Source organism: Blennius ocellaris (genome assembly GCF_963422515.1).
Source record: "Blennius ocellaris genome assembly, chromosome: 7".
NCBI classification, from domain to species: domain Eukaryota; kingdom Metazoa; phylum Chordata; class Actinopteri; order Blenniiformes; family Blenniidae; genus Blennius; species Blennius ocellaris.
Window position 1 is genome coordinate 55,001 of NC_137656.1, and position 21,930 is coordinate 76,930.

The following is a 21,930-nucleotide window of genomic DNA, read 5'->3' on the forward strand; positions in this document are numbered from 1 at the left end:
AGTTCTCTCGTGTACACCACCGCCGCGGGAAGTAGTTCTCCTCTCGTGTGCACCGCCGCCACAGGAAGTAGTTCTCTCGTGTGCACCGCCGCAGGAAGTAGTTCTCCTCTTGTGTGCACCGCCGCAGGAAGTAGTTCTCTCGTGTGCACCACCGCCGCAGGAAGTAGTTCTCCTCTTGTGTGCACCGCCACAGGAAGTAGTTCTCTCGTGTGCACCGCCGCAGGAAGTAGTTCTCCTCTTGTGTGCACCGCCGCAGGAAGTAGTTCTCTCGTGTGCACCACCGCCGCAGGAAGTAGTTCTCCTCTTGTGTGCACCGCCGCAGGAAGTAGTTCTCCTCTCGTGTGCACCGCCGCAGGAAGTAGTTCTCCTCTCGTGTGCACCGCCACAGGAAGTAGTTCTCCTCTCACCGTGCACCACCGCCACAGGAAGTAGTTCTCTCGTGTACACCACCGCCGCGGGAAGTAGTTCTCCTCTCGTGTGCACCGCCGCCGCAGGAAGTAGTTCTCTCGTGTGCACCGCCGCCGCGGGAAGTAGTTCTCCTCTCGTGTGCACCACCGCTACAGGAAGTAGTTCTCCTCTCGTGTGCACCACCGCTACAGGAAGTAGTTCTCTCGTGTGCACCGCCGCCGCAGGAAGTAGTTCTCCTCTCGTGTGCACCGCCGCCGCAGGAAGTAGTTCTCTCGTGTGCACCGCCGCCGCGGGAAGTAGTTCTCCTCTCGTGTGCACCACCGCTACAGGAAGTAGTTCTCTCGTGTGCACCACCGCCGCAGGAAGTAGTTCTCCTCTCGTGTGCACCGCCACAGGAAGTAGTTCTCTCGTGTACACCGCCGCCACAGGAAGTAGTTCTCTCGTGTACACCGCCGCCGCAGGAAGTAGTTCTCCTCTCGTGTGCACCACCGCTACAGGAAGTAGTTCTCCTCTCGTGTGCACCTCCGCAGCGGGAAGTAGTTCCCGCGGTAACCTTTGACTGTACTAATGCTGGAGTGTCTCTGCCGTCCCTCCCGTCCCGCCTGTCTCTCCCGTCCCTCTTGTCTCTCCCATCCCTCACGTCCCGCCTGTCTCTCCCGTCCCTCTTGTCTCTCCCATCCCTCACGTCCGTCCCGTCTCTCCCGTCCCTCCCGTCCCTCCCGTCCCCCCAGGCCATCGAGGACGGGAACCTGGAGGAGATGGAGGAGGAGATCCGGCTGAAGAAGCGCAAGCGCAAGCGGCGTCAGGACAAGGACTCGTCCAGCAGGGACGACGCCGGCGCCAAGAGCAAGAAGAGACGAGGACGTCCGCCGGCGGAGAAGCTCTCGCCCAACCCGCTGAAGCTCACCAAGCAGATGAACGCCATCATCGACACCGTCATCAACTACCGGGACGGGTGAGTGGCAGCGGCGAGCGCCGTGGCGGCGGTGGTTAGCAGGGTTGGTTAGTTCAGGGTTGGTTAGTTCAGGGTTTTTAACCTTTTTAGAGCCGAGGAACACTTTTGTCTTTGTAAAACTCTGGAGTCTCACCTCCACCTGAAAATGTTAAAATAAAACTCTGTAGCCTCTATTAACAATATAAAGTCTTTCTCATCAAAGACATCAAAGTCATTCTCATCAAAGTTTGATCAACAGGAATCAAGTAAATACAGAAAAAAAGTATTTCCCAATGTCTTTTTTTTAACTTAATCTAAATGACATGAAGAGAAAACAAACAAAAATAATAAAAAAAACCTCCCGTTATAGAAGAAATTTCTTTTTTAACTAATTTAGACTTTTTTTTTTTACTTAATCTAAATCAGTGTTTTTTTAACCTTTTTGAACCAAGACACACTTTTTTCTTTGTAAAACTCTGGAGTCACACCTCCACCTGAAATTGTTAAAATGTTAAACTCTGCAGCCTCTATTAACAATATAAAGTCTTTCTCATCAAAGACGTCAAAGTCATTCTCATCAAAGACATCAAAGTCATTCTCATCAAAGTTTGATCAACAGGAATCCAGTAAATCCAGAAAGCAAGGACTTTTTTTAATAGTGCCTCCCTCAGTGTGAAACCTGGACCTGATGGATGAAGAGCTGAGATCCTGGTTTTCAAAAACTTCTCCATCACTGTCACTGACACAGTACTTTGATACAAGATGGTAGCAGGAGGTGGAGATGAACCACACTGACGTCTGTCACTTTACATTTCACCGGCAAAGTTCTGTGCTGCCCTCTAGTGGTGAAGAGTATTTATACATGATTACTCTGCAACACACTGTCGCTGTGAGAGCAAAGGTTTTTTAGAAAACAATGTGAAATGTGATAAGATCTGACGAGATCTGGAGGAAACCCCGGCGGTGGAGAAACTCTGGGTTAGACGATACGTTGGGAGTTTATCTGCTCTTCAGCCAGCGTCCTCTGGAAAGTTCCGTTGTCCTCCAGCAGACATGAAGTCACGTCTTTGGACCGAACTGCGAAGGTCTTCTGAGTTGTGTCTCGCTCCTCCTCCTCCTCCTCCTCCTCCTCCTCCTCCTCGGCCCCCGTGTGAAAGCAGAGGAATGCGTTTCCCCGTTACTCGCCGCCGCCGCTGCTCTTCCAGGAAAACGCCACCTGCCTTTCCAAAGTTGCATTCTTTCCTCTTGCGAGCCGATTTCCCCCCCGAGCGTGTCGGAGCTCTGGGAACGCTTTCATGTTTCCACTCCGGGGACCGCAGAGCCCTGCGTTTCTAGAGCTACGACGGTAGAATGTACCGATCGGAGCTCCTCAGACTCTTCTAGTGTCTCTTTATTCACTTTGAATATCAACACTGCCCCCTATGGCGACCACTGGTACTGCAGCTCCGAACACATGAGTTGTTTTCTGCTCTTTTCTCCATCAAAGCTTTTAGTCTTTTTTACTTTTACAATTTGACTTGGTTTTATTTCTTTTGCCCATTTTAGCTATTTTTCCCACTTTTAACTATTTTAGCTTTTCTAACCGTATTTTTTATATTTTGTGTATTTTAGCAGTTTTTGACGTTTTAGCTTTTATAGGCCTATTTTTATATTTCATCTATTTTAGCTTTTTTTAACCGTATTTTTTATATTTTATGTATTTTTAGCAGTTTTTGACGTTTTAGCTTTTATAGGCCTATTTTTCTATTTAATCTATTTTAGCTTTTTTTCTCCATTTAAGCTTTTAGTCTTTTTTAATTTTACAATTTGACTTGGTTTTATTTCTTTTGCCCATTTTAGCTATTTTTCCCACTTTTAACTATTTTAGCTTTTCTAACCGTATTTTTTATATTTTGTGTATTTTAGCAGTTTTTGACGTTTTAGCTTTTATAGGCCTATTTTTATATTTCATCTATTTTAGCTTTTTTTAACCGTATTTTTATATTTTTTGTATTTTTAGCAGTTTTTGACGTTTTAGCTTTTATAGGCCTATTTTTATATTTCATCTATTTGAGCTTTTTTTCTCCATTTAAGCTTTTAGTCTTTTTTACTTTTACAATTTGACTTGGTTTTATTTCTTTTGCCCATTTTAGCTATTTTTCCCACTTTTAACTATTTTAGCTTTTCTAACCGTATTTTTTATATTTTATGTATTTTTAGCAGTTTTTGACGTTTTAGCTTTTATAGGCCTATTTTTATATTTCATCTATTTTAGCTTTTTTTGTTGTTTTTGATGTTGTTTTAGCTTTTACATCTGGATTTCACAGTTCTTACCATTTCAGATTGTTTTAAACATTTTTTATTATTTTCACCAGTTTAGCTTTTTTGATCATTTTGATGTAGCTTTTTGACTTTTTTCAAAACATTTAACAGTATTTGTTTTTTTGATTTTACCTGTTTGCTTGTACTTTTGCAATTTTTACCATTTAAACCATTTTAGCTTTTTTTTTTTTTTTTTTTTGCTTATCTACTGTTTTAAATTTTTTTTGCCTATTTTTAGGGGGGCTGCTACTTTAGTCAGTGATTTTATTTAATTTATTATTATTATTTAATTTATTATTGGATTTTTTTGTTGTTGTATTTTGCTGTTTCATCTATTTGAGTGTTTGAGTCATATTATTTTGGGGGTGTTTTAGCCGTTATTGCTCATGTTTGCTATTGAAGCTTCTGGAAGCCTTGGTCATTATCCTTGTTGTTGTTTGATGATTTATTACAATTTACCGACGTTAGCATTAATAACGGCAGTGAAAGTGAAGAAATCTTTCCTGAATCCAGGCTGGTGTTATATTGTTGCTGCTCCGGTGTTGCGTAACTTGGCCACAGCCGGGGAGTCGGAACAAGTGTGGTCAGGAACTCGTACAACAAACCGTCTCTGCACACGGAGGAAAACGTCCCTCTGGACCGACGCCACGCCGCCGCCATCTTGTGTCTGATTCACGAGTCCAGGTCGTGACGCCGTTCTGCCGTTGTGTCCAGGGCGGGGAGGCAGCTGAGCGAGGTGTTCGTCCAGCTGCCGTCCAGGAAGGAACTCCCAGAATACTACGAGCTCATCAGGAAGCCCGTGGACTTCAAGAAGATCAAGGTGAGCAGAGCCGCCGTGACCCCTCCCGCCTCAGCCCCCCCCCCCCCCCCCCCCCCCCCCGGGCGTCGCTTCGCCTCGGCTGCTGGGACGGCGAGGAGAGTACCGCACAATAGTTTACTGACACTTTAAAAAAATGCTCTTTAAAATGTAAAATTCAAATATAACTGGATGATCAGTTACACAATTTTCAAAAAATTGCACGATTTTCAAAAAGTTACACAATTTTCAAAAAATTGGCACGATTTTCAAAAAAGTTGCACGATTTTTAAAAAGTTACACAATTTTCAAAAAATTGGCACGATTTTCAAAAAAATTGCACGATTTTTAAAAAGTTCCACAATTTTCAAAAAATGTGCAAGATTTTCCAAAAATTGGCACAATTTTCCAAAAATTGCACGATTTTCAAAAAGTTGCCATTTTCAAAAAGTGTCACAATTTTCAAAAAGTTACACAATTTTCAAAAAATTGGCACGATTTTCAAAAAGTTGCCATTTTCAAAAAGTGTCACAATTATAGGTGATTTCCTATAAAACATTGTTTAACTGAATCTTGAATAAACAAACCTTGTTTAAAAAAAAGGAAAATTCAGAGAAATCGATTGGCTCCTCTGCGTTGGCATTTGAAAAGCCCCCCCCCCCCCCCCACACACACACACACACACACCCAGGCTCATGTTTTTGCGTCGTGGCTGTTTGTGGGTCCACAGGAACGAGTGCGGAGCCACAAGTACCGGAGCGTCGGAGACCTGGAGAAAGACGTGATGCTGCTGTGTCAGAACGCTCAGACCTTCAACCTGGAGGGGTCCCAGGTAAACCTCCTGGGGGGGTTCAGGGGGGGGGGGGGGGGGGGGGTGAACACACTGCTGGAACGACCTCGGCTTCTTCACGTTTCTCTGGATTACCTGAAGCGGTGGTTTCACCATAGTAACGATCCAACTTGGTGGTTTTATTTTGACCACCATAATAACGATCCAACTTGGTGGTTTTATTTTGACAGTCACCATAGTAACAATCCAACTTGGTGGTTTTATTTTGACAGTCACCATAGTAACAATCCAACTTGGTGGTTTTATTTTGACAGTCACCATAGTAACAATCCAACTTGGTGGTTTTATTTTGACAGTCACCATAGTAACAATCCAACTTGGTGGTTTTATTTTGACAGTCACCATAGTAACAATCCAACTTGGTGGTTTTATTTTGACAGTCACCATAGTAACAATCCAACTTGGTGGTTTTATTTTGACAGTCACCACAGTAACGATCAAACTTGGTGGTTTTATTTTGACAGTCACCATAGTAACGATCAAACTTGGTAGTTTTATTTTGACAGTCACCATAGTAACGATCAAACTTGGTGGTTTTATTTTGACAGTCACCATAGTAACAATCCAACTTGGTGGTTTTATTTTGACAGTCACCACAGTAACGATCAAACTTTGTAGTTTTATTTTGACAGTCACCACAGTAACGATCAAACTTGGTGGTTTTATTTTTGGATTCTCTATTGGATCTATTTTCTTTTTAACTAATTATTTATTTTGAAGGAATAAAAAATAAAAATAAAGTGGATTTTTCTGCGGAACTGTAAAATGTCAGGATCGATTTTAAAATGTCGACATCCACAAATTCCAAAAAGATGTTTTTTATGCATCAGTGTTTTTTTTATTGTTTTAATTGATGATAAACGACCTGAATGTGCAGCAGAACCTCCAGTTGTTTGTTTGTTTGTTTGTTTGTTTGCACCTCAGATCTACGAAGACTCCATCGTGCTCCAGTCCGTCTTCAAGAGCGCCCGGCAGAAGATCGCCAAGGACGAGGACAGCGAGGACGACAGCGAGGAGGACGAGGAGGACGAGGACGAGTCGGAGGCCGAGGGTGAGACATCCCATAATAGTCCAGAGGGAGGAGGAGAGGGGAGACCAGGGGTCATACATACATACATCCATCCATCCATCCTTCTATCTGTCCCTCCCTCCATCCATCTGTCTATTTATCCTATCATCATCCATCAATCCCTCCATCTTTTCCTCTCTCCATCATCCATCTATATAATCTCATCCATTCCGTCTATTTCATCCTTCCATCCATCCATCATTCGTCTTAGTTCATCCCTCCCTCCCTCCTTCCATCCCTCCATTTCATCCCATCCTTCCATCCCTCCATTTCATCCCATCCCACCATCCCTCCACTTCATCCCACCATCCCTCCATTTCATCCCCTCCTTCCATCCCTCCAGCCCCTCCCTCCACTTCATCCCCCCCTCCCTCCCTCACTTCCCTCCCTCCCTCCCTCCACTTCATCCCTCCCTCCCTCCCTCTCCCCCCCTCTCCCCCCCCTCCCTCCCTACACATTCCCCTCCCCTCCCTCCCTTCCACTTCATCCCTCCCTCCCCTCCCTCTCCCCCCTCCCTCCCCTCCCTCCCTCACATCCCTCCCTCCCTCCCTCCACTTCATCCCCCCCCCCTCCCTCCCTCACTCCCTCCCTCCCTCCCCTCCACTTCATCCCTCCCTCCCTCCCTCTCCCCCCCTCCCCCCCCTCCCTCCCTCACTCCCTCCCTCCCTCCCTCCACTTCATCCCTCCCTCCCTCCCTCTCCCCCCTCCCTCCCCTCCCTCCCTCACTCCCTCCCTCCCTCCCTCCACTTCATCCCTCCCTTCCCTCCCTCTCCCCCCCCTCCCTCCCCTCCCTCCCCTCACTCCCTCCCTCCCTCCCTCCACTTCATCCCTCCCCCCTCCCTCCCTCACTTCATCCCTCCCTCTCCCCCCCCCCTCCCTCCCCTCCCTCCCTCACTCCCCCCCCCTCCCTCCCTCCACTTCATCCCTCCCTCCCTCCCTCTCCCCCCCTCCCCCCCCCTCCCTCCCTCACTCCCTCCCTCCCTCCCTCCACTTCATCCCTCCCTCCCTCCCTCTCCCCCCTCCCTCCCCTCCCTCCCTCACTCCCCTCCCTCCCTCCCTCCACTTCATCCCCCCCCTCCCTCCCTCACTCCCTCCCTCCCTCCCTCCACTTCATCCCTCCCTCCCTCCCTCTCCCCCCCTCCCCCCCCTCCCTCCCTCACTCCCTCCCTCCACTTCATCCCTCCCTCCCTCCCTCTCCCCCCCTCCCTCCCCTCCCTCCCTCACTCCCTCCCTCCCTCCCTCCACTTCATCCCTCCCTCCCTCCCTCTCCCCCCCTCCCTCCCCTCCCTCCCTCACTCCCTCCCTCCCTCCCTCCCTCCACTTCATCCCTCCCCCCTCCCTCCCTCACTTCATCCCTCCCTCTCCCCCCCTCCCTCCCCTCCCTCCCTCACTCCCCCCCCTCCCTCCCTCCACTTCATCCCCCCCTCCCTCTCTCCCTCCATTTCATCACATTCCTCCCTCCCTCCACTCCCTCTCCCTCCCTCCCCCCCTCCCCCCTCCCCCCTCCCTCCCTCTATTGATATCAGTGAATCTCAGGCTGTTTAGTTTTCCAGGTGAATCAGGTGTGACTCAGAACTGCTGGACTTCCTGCCAGGAGTATTTTCACTTTAAGAGTCGCCCACAATACCCTTTATTTCAACCACAGTTTGTCTTTTATTGTGAAATCAGTCGAACGGGAGCCTCCGTTCTCGTCCCAGACGACGACGACGTCTTGTTTGTTGACTGAAGAGCAACGTTCTAGAAGATTCCACAGACTCTGGTGTGGAACCGCAGTGTCTGATTGTTGCTGTGTTGCCGGTTGCTGTGTTGCCGGTTGCCTCCAGCCAAGGCAGTGAGGGTGAAGATCAAGCTGAGCCGGAGTCACGACCGGGGCAAGAAGAGGCAGAGCCGGGGCAAAGCCAAGCCGGTGGTGAGCGACGACGACAGTGAGGACGAGCAGGACGACAACGTAGGTCCCCCACACTCTGCAGGCTTTTATTGTGACAGTCACCGTAATAACAATCCAACTTGGCAGTTTTATTTTGACAGTCACCATGATAACAATCCAACTTGGCAGTTTTATTTTGACAGTCACCATGATAACAATCCAACTTGGCAGTTTTATTTTGACAGTCACCATGATAACAATCCAACTTGGCGGTTTTATTTTGACAGTCACCATGATAACAATCCAACTTGGCGGTTTTATTTTGACAGTCACCATGATAACAATCCAACTTGGCAGTTTTATTTTGACAGTCACCATAATAACAATCCAACTTGGCAGTTTTATTTTGACAGTCACCATGATAACAATCCAACTTGGCGGTTTTATTTTGACAGTCACCATGATAACAATCCAACTTGGTGGTTTTATTTTGACAGTCACCATGATAACAATCCAACTTGGTGGTTTTATTTTGACAGTCACCATGATACAAATCCAACTTGGTAGTTTTATTTTGACAGTCACCATGATAACAATCCAACTTGGCGGTTTTATTTTGACAGTCACCATGATAACAATCCAACTTGGCGGTTTTATTTTGACAGTCACCATGATAACAATCCAACTTGGTGGCTTTATTTTGACAGTCACCATGATAACAATCCAACTTGGTGGTTTTATTTTGACAGTCACCATGATAACAATCCAACTTGGTGGTTTTATTTTGACAGTCACCATGATAACAATCCAACTTGGTGGTTTTATTTTGACAGTCACCATAATAAGAGCTTTTCAGCTCTGCGGCCCTCCATCAGGTTTGATGGTGTTTCTCTGTGTTTCTCTTCCTCTTAAAGTCCTGCTGCTCTTATTTTGTATAATTGGTTGTCAGTAGCTGTTTCTCGTCTCTTTCTTTTGTCTTCTCGTCAGAAATAGTAGGGTCAGGGTTAGGTAGGGGTAGGGTCAGGGTAGGGTCAGGAGAAGAGTAATAACCCTTATAAGCTACAGACGTCGGAGTCCGTAGGACAAAGTGACGACCACCAGCAGTAGGGTTAGGGTCTGGGTAGGGTTAGGTAGGGTCAGGGGTAGGGTCAGGGTTAGGTAGGGTTAGGAGAAGAGTAATAACCCTTATAAGCTACAGACGTCGGAGTCCGTAGGACAAAGTGACGACCACCAGCAGTAGGGTTAGGGTCTGGGTAGGGTCAGGGTTAGGTAGGGTCAGGGTTAGGTAGGGTCAGGGTAGGGTCAGGAGAAGAGTAGGAACCCTTATAGCTGCTGTCGTTCCGTGTCCGTAGGACAAAGTGACGACCACCAGCAGTAGGGTTAGGGTCTGGGTAGGGTTAGGTAGGGTCAGGGTTAGGTAGGGTTAGGAGAAGAGTAAGAACCCTTATAAGCTACAGACGTCGGAGTCCGTAGGACAAAGTGACGACAACCAGCAGTAGGGGTAGGGTCAGGGTTAGGTAGGGTCAGGGTTAGGTAGGGTCAGGGTTAGGTAGGGTCAGGAGAAGAGTAAGAACCCTTATAGCTGTAGACAAAGTGAGGACCACCAGCAGTAGAACCTTCACGGTGTGGTCGCCTCCTGTGTTTTTACGTTTTCTACTCGGTGTGAAATCTGAGAATCCCGACGCCTCGTTAGCTTCATCCTGTCCTCTTTCTAGTTCCTCCACCTCTCAGCCTCTCAAGCTGCTAAAGCACAATCTGCATTATTCATGACCTCCTCCTCTAATTGGGTGGAGGTGGAGACGGTGGAGACGGAGCCATACATGAATAAGGCTCATTTATTGATGCTGCTTCTTTAACCACCAACGGAACCCCGTCGGCGAGTAGCGAGGAAAGCTGCTGGCAGTTAGCATGTAGCGCTTCAGTGTCACCCGGTGTTACACTCAGTTTAGTCCAGGAGTCACTTAGAGCCCAATGTAGCAGGTAGCATCGCCAGGGGGGGAGCCTGAAACTCTTTAGCATGTAGCATATAGCAGGTAGCATCGCCAGGGGGTGAGCCTGAAACTCTTTAGCATGTAGCATATAGCAGGTAGCATCGCCAGGGTGTGAGCCTGAAACTCTTTAGCATGTAGCATGTAGCAAGTAGCATCACCAGGGTGTGAGCCTGAAACTCTTTAGCATGTAGCATGTAGCAAGTAGCATCACCGGGGGGGAGCCTGAAACTCTTTAGCATGTAGCAGGTAGCATCGCCAGGGGGGGAGCCTGAAACTCTTTAGCATGTAGCATATAGCAGGTAGCTTCGCCAGGGCATGAGCCTGAAACTCTTTAGCATGTAGCATATAGCAGGTAGCATCGCCAGGGCGTGAGCCTGAAACTCTTTAGCATGTAGCATGTAGCAGGTAGCGTCGCTGGTGTTTGAGCCTGAGCTCCTTTAGCATGTAGCAGGTAGCATCCAGGTGAAGTCTCCAGAGCCTCTCCTTCCTCTCCAACCGCCTCCATTGTTACAAAACCTCCACACTTCATCTCTGATCCTTCTCCTCCTCCTCTTCCCCCTCTTCCTCCTCCTCCTCCTCCCCCTCTTCCTCCTCTTCCTCTTCCTCCTCTTCCTCCCTGCAGGAGCAATCGGACAAGAGCGACGACGACTGAGGACGGAGACGGCAGGTCTATAACTCCACCCGACCCTCCACCCTTCAGGTTCACCATCGTTTTTTAAAACCTGCCCCCCCCCCCCCGTGCGACGCCCCCCCCCCTCCTCCACCAGCTTGGAAATGTATCGCTAATAATCGACAACATTACAGCAATAGTCCGCTTATATTCCTCTTTTTATGAATTTTCTAGTATATTTTTTAACTCTGTGCTCCGACAGAGCGCATCAAGTTCAGTTTTTTGGGGGCGGAGGGGGAACATCACTCTATTTACGCTTCTTTTTTTTTTGCTTTATTTGTACTCGCTTGCTTGCACTTTTCAAAAAAACAAAAAAACAAAAAAAGCACAGCTGACAGAAAAAGTTGTTTGTTGATCTTTGTTTGATGGTTTCACTGTGCCGAGTGCCAAACCAGGAGGGCCGGAGGTAAGCCCCTCCCACTGGAGCTAAGCCCCTCCCACTAGAACCGTGAGGACCGGAGCTAAGCCCCTCCCACTGGAGCTAAACCCCTCCCACTAGAACCGTGAGGTCCGGAGCTAAGCCCCTCCCACTGGAGCTAAACCCCTCCCACTAGAACCGCGAGGACCGGAGCTAAGCCCCTCCCACTGGAGCTAAACCCCTCCCACTAGAACCGTGAGGTCCGGAGCTAAGCCCCTCCCACTGGAGCTAAACCCCTCCCACTAGAACCGCGAGGACCGGAGCTAAGCCCCTCCCACTGGAGCTAAACCCCTCCCACTAGAACCGCGAGGACCGGAGCTAAGCCCCTCCCACTGGAGCTAAGCCCCTCCCACTAGAACCGTGAGGACCGGAGCTAAGCCCCTCCCACTAGAACCGTGAGGACCGGAGCTAAGCCCCTCCCACTGGAGCTAAACCCCTCCCACTAGAACCGTGAGGACCGGAGCTAAGCCCCTCCCACTGGAGCTAAACCCCTCCCACTAGAACCGCGAGGACCGGAGCTAAGCCCCTCCCACTGGAGCTAAGCCCCTCCCACTAGAACCGTGAGGACCGGAGCTAAGCCCCTCCCACTAGAACCGTGAGGACCGGAGCTAAGCCCCTCCCACTGGAGCTAAGCCCCTCCCACTAGAACCGCGAGGACCGGAGCTAAGCCCCTCCCACTGGAGCTAAGCCCCTCCCACTAGAACCGTGAGGACCGGAGCTAAGCCCCTCCCACTGGAGCTAAGCCCCTCCCACTAGAACCGTGAGGACCAGAGCTAAGCCCCTCCCACTGGAGCTAAGCCCCTCCCACTAGAAACGATTCAACGGACTTCAGGCCACGTTTACATGAACCCGGGAAAAAACAAAAACAAAAAAATGTGATATTTCTCAGCAGCGACTCCACAAACGAGGATTCCTGAAAATTCTAGAGTGGAGATCTGGAGAAACGTCTTTTTTTTTTTTTTTTTCCAGGATTCTGATTGGCTATCGTGGCTTCCTGCTTCTCGTCACACTGCCCCCTACAGGTCTGGCTGACTCATAGCAGCTCTGAACCAGCAGGACATAAAGTTTTTTGTTTGTTTGGGGGTTTTTTTTTTACATAGAAGAGAAATATCCGTTTTTGTAAAAACCCAGGTACGTGTAAACGTGGCCTTTGATCATTTGTAAAGATCAAAGAGGTTAGCGCCAAAGAGCCAAATTAGGAATTTTAAACTACGAATGTTTACAAGTGTTTTTTTTTTTTTTTTGCTTATATCGCCAATTACTGCACCTTTTAGAGGGAACGAACACGAATTTACTGAGGGGAAACTACAAATACTTTGTGGTAGCAATATTTAGCCGCAAGTAACACGCCAACGACTGCACCGCTAGCTAACGTCAACGAGCATCGTAACTCACAGTTTATATTTCAGACGAAGCTTGAAATTTCAGCCACAAATACATTTTACTGTGACGTAACTTTGTCCTTCCTGCAGCGGTCGTGACGGCTCGCCGCGCGCTGCCGCAAGCTAGCATGCTTAATCGCGCGTCGGTCAAAAGGTCGTCTAAATTCCTCGGTGCGGTTGCATTTCAACCGAAAGACAATCTTTTACGCGTTTTGTAGACGAATTAAACTCGTCCGCTGAATTGTAACTCCTAAAAATAAAATTAAAGTTTCTTATAAATTTCTTGATTGTAGCATCCCGGAGTTACTAAAAACAGTGGGTTTTTTTTTTCCTACTTTATTCAAGGGCAACATGATTCTATCGGTGCAGTGGAAACGGGCAGCGAGACCTTATTTTGAAAGGCTAGTTTTGTGGGTCGAGTCTTTTTCCGCGCTAAGCTAAAGTTACGATAAGCTACGTAGTTTGCTGTGTTACGACGCGACAAGTATTGTGAGGTTGTGACCATTGTTTTATTAAAATAACGTTAAATCTTCGGGCCTTTTGTGAGACAATCTAAACGTTTTCATGCAGTTTTACTTTACTTTTTTTTTCCACTTTTGCTTTGAAACCGATTTTAGTACGAGAACTGATTCCTAAAACGTCAAGAAAACAGTTTGTTTCCTCACTTTTTTCACTTTATTGCCTTATTTGGTCTTGGGCATCATTGGTCTTCCAACAAACCTCATACATTTTGAGGATCTCTACCTTTTTTTGTATTAACTGTATTTAAGTACTGAGAGTATTCGTGATACTATAAAACTTAATTCCAATAACTCAATATTTACTGGATGAATCTGTCTTAATTAATGGAAGAAATTAATCCTGAAGTTCGTGTCTCTTCTTGTACATGCTGGTGTTTTCTACATTTAAAATGTTTTTTTTTTTGTGAGATTCAGGTTTAAATTCTCGCCTGAAGGGAAACTTGAGATTTTTTAAGGGGTCATATTATTCAGATTTTCAACACTTTCTCCTGGTTTTTCACTTTAAATTCTCAGTTTCCAGCTCCTCCTTGATTCTCCTCCATTAGAACATCACATCCTAGCAGCTACATTCACAATCTGCTGTGTCTGTGTGAGCTGGACTGGCTCCGCCCATCTATGGGAAGAGGAAGGAAGTGTTTCCTCTCGTGGCGCCATGTGCCAGAGCAGAGCTGCCTAAATTGTGGGAGGAGCCTACCTTGATTGTGATTGGCTAACCCCTGATGACATCATATAGGGTTTGATTTCTGATTGGCTGCTTGGAGCAACACACTTTTTAAAAGGGAGAGAGAGAGAGAGAGAGGACACACTTTCTTCTCTTCTGGGGCGTCGTTCCAGGTGTGGAGACGAGTCGTTCTGCTGGAGAACCTCGGAGAACGTGGATTTATCATAATATGACCCCTTTCAGGCTTAATGCTAGCTGAGTTAGCCTGCTTAGCATACTAGCTGAGTCAGCACACCAGCTGAGTCAGCATGCTAACTGAGTTAAAAACTTAGCATGATAGCTGAGTTAGCATGCTGAGTTAAAAACTTAGCATGATAGCTGAGTTAGCATGCTCAGTTAACAACTTAGCATGATAACTGAGTTAACAACTTAGCATGATAGCTGAGTTAGCATGCTGAGTTAGCAACTTAGCATGCTAGCTGAGTTAGCATGCTAGCTCAGCTAGCACGTGGGCCACGGTTGCCAAACTCGTCTCGTAACGTTTTGCTGATTAAATCAACAAAAGTTAAAATGTGAAATCCGCTGCAGCTGATTGGCGTCGGAGATGAAAGAGTTAAAAACTGGGGGGGTTTAGCTCGCCGGCGGCCCGATGAGACGATGAGACGACGAGACGACGAGACGACGAGACGATGAGACGATTGTAAAGCACAGATGAAAATAGTCAGTGGAGAGAGAAAAATGCTGAAATGATGCTGAATGTGCCGTTTTTAAACTGCGATTCTTCCCGATATGAACTCCTGTGTCACGCCTGTACTTTAGCAGAGCCCCTCCCCCTCCCCCCTCCCCCCCCCCCCCCCTCCCCCGAGCTTTGGCGTAACCTTTTCTTTCCCTACAACTCCAGTGTTTTGTTGACGGAGCGGCTCTCCTTGCAGTAATCGTAGCTTCTGGTCGCCACGACAACCCGCGGAGCAGAAAAAAACAGTGTTAACAGTTTCAAATGTCTTTTTTGTTTTTGTTGTTGTTGTTTTTTTTTTTTGTTTTTTTTTAAATCAAAACGACATTGTGAGTTCCACGTTTGGGATCCGCAGTGTTTGTGTTTGTGGTGGAAAACCTTCCCTCTGGTTATTTTTTTCTGTTTGTAGCATGAGCCTCTATGAAACCCTACTTCCTGTGCACACGCCGACGTCGCAGCCGTGTTTGTGTGTTTGTGTGTTTGTGTTTGTGTGTTTGTGTGTTTGTGTTTGTGCTCGCCGACTCTCCCCAAGTGTGACTTAATCTTTGCTTTCTTTGCACAGCGTCTTGGTGGTTGTATCTCGTGACCCAGGACAAATAAATATCAGTGATTTTTCTGCACAAAAAAAAGTGTTTTTTTCTTGACTTTGTGTGTTTTCATGAAGCGACGCCGGACCGGGGAAATGTTTTTAAATACAATTCATTCATGTTTTAAATAATTAATCACACATTTCTATATTTAATACTAGTTTTAGTTCGTTAATGGCATTTAATTCATTATATTATGGTTGTATTTATTTAATTTCGGCACATTTAAACCATGAAATAATTGTTTTTTACATATGACATAATTAAATAACATCTATATATTTAATACCAATTTTAATTCATTAATTACATTTAATTCATTATATTATAGTTGTATTTATTTAATTTTGGCACATTTAAACCATTAAATGATTAATTGAATAGTGAAATAATTGTTTTTTACACATGAGAAATAACATTTATATATTTAATACCAATTTTAATTCATTAATTACATTTAATTCATTATATTATGGTTGTATTTATTTAATTTCGGCACATTTAAACCATGAAATAACTGTTTTTTCACATATGACATAATTAAATAACATTTAGATATTTAATACTAATTTTAATTTGTTAATTACATTTAATTCATTATATTATGGTTGTATTTATTTAATTTCGGCACATTTAAACCATTAAATGATTAATTGAATAGTTAAATAATAGTTTTTTACATGTGACAATTTAAATAACATTTATGTATTTAATTCTAATTTTAACTGACATTTCATTAATTAATTAATGGTGTATTTATTTAATTTTAGCACATTGAGACCATGAAATAGTGAACTAGTTATGGAGGTTTGTTTTTACATGGAACTAATTGGTATTTTAATTAATTAATTATTTAATGGTGTTTTTATTTTGCACATTTAGACCATGAAATTATTAATTAAATAATGAAATAGTTATATATGTTTTTTAACATGAAGTTAATTGGTATTTTAATTGTTTATTGGTGTATTTATTTATTTATTTAATTTATTTAATTTAGCCCATTGGGACGATGACATTTTGACTAAAGTAGTTGTTTTGTTGTTTTTTACATGAAATTAAAGGTATTTCCACATTTATATTATTCCAATTTTGATTAGTGACACATTTTATTATATAATGGTGTATTATTTTTATTTTTTTTATTTTCAGTCCATCGTTTTTCGCTCTCGCAGACATTTGTCTTTATTTGTTTTTAAAACTTCTTCCTCAGTTTATTTCCTGGATTTTACTGCTGAACGTATTTTAAGTATTTGACAACCATTTGGTAACCATTGTACTTAGTTACTGGCTGTACTTAGTTACTGGCTGTACTTAGTTACTGGCCGTCCCACTTCTCACACCATCTGTCAGGAAAACACAGTTCAGAGAGGATGTGCTTTTATTTTGTTAAAGCTGTGCCAAAATCAAAGCACGTTGAAAATCCAGAATAAAACAAATGATCAAAGCTAAAGTAGAAAATGTTTCCAAAGCGAGCGGCAGTCTGATCGTCACCCCTCCCCCCCCCCACCACACACACACACATGGTACGTTCCGCCACACACACCTGAAGTCAGTTCACCTGCCGAAAGAGCACAAAAGGGGGCGGAGCCTAAATCAATCAACTCAGGACAGGTGAGGTGAAACCTGGTTTCTACTGTGTGTGTGTGTGTGTGTGTGTGTGTGTGTGTGTGTGTGTGTGTGTGTGTGTGTGTGTGTGTGTGTGTGTGTGAACCTTGTCACCTTTTCCTCCTTTTCCCCTCTTTACTCTTATTTTTTCCTTTTTCCTGTTTTTTCCCTCGTAGATTTTTCAAGTTTTCTTTTTTTAGATTTTTCTTCTTGATCATTTCCCCTTTTTTCTTTGTTACTTTCCTTTTTTTTTTCCTTTTTTTTATCCACATTCCCTAATTCATTTATTTTTCTTTTATTTTTTTCCTTCTCTTTCATCCCTTTATTCTCCATTTCCCTTGTTAAAGGTTCTTCCTGCTGCTCAGGTTCACTGCAACCTCCTCCAGCCCCGCCCCCTCCCTGCTGCTGCTCCCTGATTGGTCCAACTTCCTCCAGCCCCGCCCCCTCCCAGCTGCTGCTCCCTGATTGGTCCAACCTCCTACAGCCCCACCCCCTCCCTGCTGCTGCTCCCCGATTGGTCCAACCTCCTCCAGCCCCGCCCCCTCCCAGCTGCTGCTCCCTGATTGGTCCAACCTCCTCCAGCCCCGCCCCCTCCCTGCTGCTGCTCCCTGATTGGTCCAACCTCCTCCAGCCCCGCCCCCTCCCTGCTGCTGCTCCCCGATTGGTCCAACCTCATCCAGCCCCGCCCCCTCCCAGCTGCTGCTCCCTGATTGGTCCAACCTCGTCTCGTCTCAACGGGTAAGTCTGAGCTTTTCTTCCTCATTAATCTTCCTCCTCCTCTTCCTCCTCCTCCTCCTCTTCCTCCTCCTCCTCCTCCTCCTCCTCCTCCTCCTCCTCCTCCTCCTCCTCCTCCTCCTGTTCTTGAGGTTTTGTTTCCACGCCATTAAAGAGCGGCGTTGTAAAGAACGTAGCCTGCAGTTAAGCCCTCGGCGGCCCGACGTGAAGATAATTGCAGTTTTTCGTCAACAAAACGCCGCCGGAGCCTGAAGTTGGATTTACGTTGGATGTAGGAGGCGATGGGCTTCCTGGCGGCGGCGGTTGATTGGCGGCGGCGGTTGATTGGCGGCGGCCCGTTAAAAGAGCGAGAGTGAGATCGTTCCCAACGCTTCAATTAAAAACCGCGTCGTCGTGAAGGAGGATTTCCTGTGCGGCCATTTTATTCACCTCGTTTACCGACATTCGTTTTTTTTACGCCGCCACGTTTTTTTTTTTTTTTTGCAATTGAAAAAGAGAAGAAAACGGAGTCGTAGCGGCTTTTCCTCCGTCAAGAGTTTTACCATTTAATAAGAAAAGTTTCACCGTGGAAGCCGTTTTTCAAAAAAGTCCCCATTTTCTCTGAGCTCCGCTGTCACAATAAAAGTCTACAAGGGTTACTTTAAAAAAATATCTGCGGGTACATTTATTTTGCCGATTAAAAAAAGATTGCGTGATGGAGAAAAACAAAACACAATATAATAAAAAAATAAAAGTACTTCCGGGTAATATTGTCAAAACAAGAACATTTAATAGTTACAATACAAAGAGCTGAAGCTCCTTTAGAAGAAGTTTAATGTTTCACCACTAGGGGGCTCTCTACTCACTAGCTGTTTAATAGAAGTACAGTGTTCCACCACTAGGGGGCTCTCTACTCACTAGCTGTTTAATAGAAGTACAGTGTTTCACCACTAGGGGGCTCTCTACTCACTAGCTGTTTAATAGAAGTACAGTGTTTCACCACTAGGGGGCTCTCTACTCACTGGCTGTTTAATAGAAGTACAGTGTTTCACCACTAGGGGGCTCTCTACTCACTAGCTGTTTAATAGAAGTACAGTGTTTCACCACTAGGGGGCTCTCTACTCACTGGCTGTTTAATAGAAGTACAGTGTTTCACCACTAGGGGGCTCTCTACTCACTGGCTGTTTAATAGAAGTACAGTGTTCCACCACTAGGGGGCTCTCTACTCACTAGCTGTTTAATAGAAGTACAGTGTTTCACCACCAGGGGGCTCTCTACTCACTAGCTGTTTAATAGAAGTATAGTGTTCCACCACTAGGGGGCTCTCTACTCACTGGCTGTTTAATAGAAGTACAGTGTTTCACCACTAGGGGGCTCTCTACTCACTAGTTGTTTAATAGAAGTACAGTGTTTCACCACTAGGGGGCTCTCTACTCACTAGCTGTTTAATAGAAGTACAGTGTTTCACCACCAGGGGGCTCTCTACTCACTAGCTGTTTAATAGAAGTACAGTGTTTCACCACCAGGGGGCTCTCTACTCACTAGCTGTTTAATAGAAGTACAGTGTTTCACCACTAGGGGGCTCTCTACTCACTAGCTGTTTAATAGAAGTACAGTGTTTCACCACTAGGGGGCTCTCTACTCACTAGCTGTTTAATAGAAGTACAGTGTTTCACCACTAGGGGGCTCTCTACTCACTAGCTGTTTAATAGAAGTATAGTGTTTCACCACTAGGGGGCTCTCTACTCACTAGCTGTGTCTCCTGCCACTATGACCCCCCCCCCCCCCCCCCCCCCCCCCGTCTATCTGCCCCCCCTTTGAAGTTCTGGGCAGTTGTTTTTGCCCTGAGCTCAGGAAGCGACGGCAAATTGCAGATAATCCCGGTGTTGGTCGGGGGAGGGGGGGTGTTGGGGGGTGTGGTGGGGGGGGAGGGGCTGCAGCCAGGGGGCGGTTGCCGGTGTGATTCCTGCCGTCCCCCGTGTAGCTTTAGCCGCCGTTCCGCGGTGAAAAGAGCAGGTGGCGTCCATTATCAGCGTGCAGCTGGAAACACACCTGACCCGCCGCTAACGCCGCCGCGCGGCTTCAAAGGAGGAGCGGGAGAAAGCGTGGCGGCGGCGGCGGATTCCCCGCCTCACTACCAGTTTAACGCTTCGGCGAGGAAAAGGATCGTTTCTCCTTTCAGCCGTAAGCTGGACGCCCGCGGGACAGACGGGACGCCGCGGGACGGGGGACGAGAAACGCTCAGACTCGCCTTGATCTGTGGAGCACAAAGACACCAAGCACCGCTTAACAAAATAAAAGCGTCGTCCTCCTGGAGCTCATTGGAGGCTTGAGAAGGTTTTTTTTATATAAAGTCTGAGACTGTTGGTGTCGTTTTGCTCTAAAAGTCCATTTCAATATAAAATATTTTAACATTTTATTTTTGTTTAAAAGAAACTTAAAACCAATTTATTTAATAAAGGAAACAAATCCTGCATCCTTGCATTTTTGTTTCATGCTGGTTTTATTTTCGGTTTTATTTTCGCCTTAATAACAATCCAACTTGGTAGTTTTATTTTGACAGTCACCGTGATAACAATCCTGCTTGGCAGTTTTATTTTGACAGTCACAGTGATAACAATCCTGCTTGGTAGTTTTATTTTGACAGTCACCGTGATTGTCCAACTTGGTAGTTTTATTTTGACAGTCACCATGATAACAATCCTGCTTGGTGGTTTTATTTTGACAGTCACCGTGATAACAATCCAGTTTGGTCGTTTTATTTTGATAGTCACCGTAATTATCCAACTTGGTAGTTTTATTTTGATAGTGTCCATAATAATCCAACTTGGTGGTTTTATTTTGATAGTGTCCGTAATAATCCAACTTGGTGGTTTTATTTTGATAGTGTCCGTAGTAATCCAACTTGGTGGTTTTATTTTGATAGTGTCCATAAAAATCCAACTTGGTGGTTTTATTTTGATAGTGTCCGTAATAATCCAATTTGGTGGTTTTATTTTGATAGTGTCCGTAATAATCCAACTTGGTGGTTTTATTTTGATAGTGTCCGTAGTAATCCAACTTGGTGGTTTTATTTTGATAGTGTCCATAAAAATCCAACTTGGTGGTTTTATTTTGATAGTGTCCGTAATAATCCAACTTGGTAGTTTTATTTTGATAGTGTCCGTAATAATCCAATTTGGTGGTGGTTTTATTTTGACAGTCACTCTAATAAGAATAAAACATTTTATTTTCTCAGAGAATCTTTCTACTCTTGTTTTATATATTTGACTTTGTTGTTTGTTCTTCAGATTGTTTTCGTTTGGACACTTCATTATGTTCTATATTATATATTCTATATTCTATATTATAAATATTATATATTCTATATTATAAATATTATAAACATGTTTTCAATATATTTCATGTTCTTCTTCCGGGACAAACTTTCAGACGAGATAATTAACGACTCGGTGTTTTATTGAAGCGTTTTGCTCGGAGCGACTCCTGAAACATTCAGTCTGGCGTTGGACTCCAGGGGTTGTGGGTTCAGCCGGGCTCAAGGGTTCCGGGCAGGAGACTGTCGCCGGGGGCAACGGCGGCTCAGACGCCGACAGTCATCAGTAGAAATCTGAGTTAAACGTCTCGTTGTTCTCAGAATAATTCAACTGATTCCACTTATTTATTTGTTCGTGGATCGTTAGCGTACGACGCCGCCGCCGCGCGGCCGCGCGGCCGCGCGGCCGCCTTGCCTCGCGGCCGCGCGGCCTTGCCTCGCTGTGCCGGCGCCGCGCTGGCGCCGCTGACAAGAGATAGAATGAGTAGAACTAAAGCCCCCGTTGGCGCGGCTGCAGTCAGGTGGGAAATGTTTGCTTGTTGTTTCCAGGCTGCGTTTCCACGGCAACGGAGCAGCAGAGACTGAAAATGAGTTATTTCTTTAGGGGAACGGCTTCAAAGGGGAAGTTTCTGGAAACGTGACGACTCAGTCGCCATGGACGGAAACCCTGGTCCTGGTCCTGGTCCTGGTCCTGGTCCTGGTCCTGGTCCTGGTCCCGGTCCCTGTCCGGTCCCGGTCCCGGTCCTGGTCCTGGTCCTGGTCCTGGTCCTGGTCCCGGTCCTGGTCCTGGTCCTGGTCCCTGTCCGGTCCCGGTCCCGGTCCCGGTCCCGGTCCTGGTCCCAGTCCCGGTCCCGGTCCTGGTCCTGGTCCTGATCCCTGTCCTGGTCACCACGGCCTCAGTAACTAGTTACTCTGCACATGCTCAGTAGAGCGTTTCCTCCGTGGCGTCCCGACGCCCAGTCCATGTTCTCATGGGACTTGATACTTTTATTTTGACAGTCACCATAATAATGATACAGCTTGGTCGTTTTATTTTGACAGTCACTGTAATAAGAGTCCAACTTGGTAGTTTTATTTTGACAGTCACCATAATAACAATCCAAC

General features: G+C 45.8%; 1 protein-coding gene across 4 annotated transcripts in view; it reads left to right on the top strand.

Annotated features, from left to right (window-relative positions):
- The window catches only part of smarca2 (SWI/SNF related BAF chromatin remodeling complex subunit ATPase 2), a 57,716-nt gene extending 42,804 nt beyond the window's left edge, over positions 1–14,912 (top strand). For all 4 annotated transcript variants that reach the window (XM_080498853.1, XM_080498855.1, XM_080498854.1 and 1 more), the window contains 6 exons: positions 1,140–1,363; positions 4,358–4,463; positions 5,170–5,271; positions 6,214–6,340; positions 8,182–8,306; positions 10,839–14,912. In XM_080498853.1, the coding sequence (XP_080354979.1) occupies positions 1,140–1,363; positions 4,358–4,463; positions 5,170–5,271; positions 6,214–6,340; positions 8,182–8,306; positions 10,839–10,868 (714 nt within the window). In that variant the 3' untranslated portion in view covers positions 10,869–14,912. The remainder of the gene's footprint in view (positions 1–1,139; positions 1,364–4,357; positions 4,464–5,169; positions 5,272–6,213; positions 6,341–8,181; positions 8,307–10,838) is intronic.
- The last annotated feature ends 7,018 nt before the right edge of the window (positions 14,913–21,930 follow it).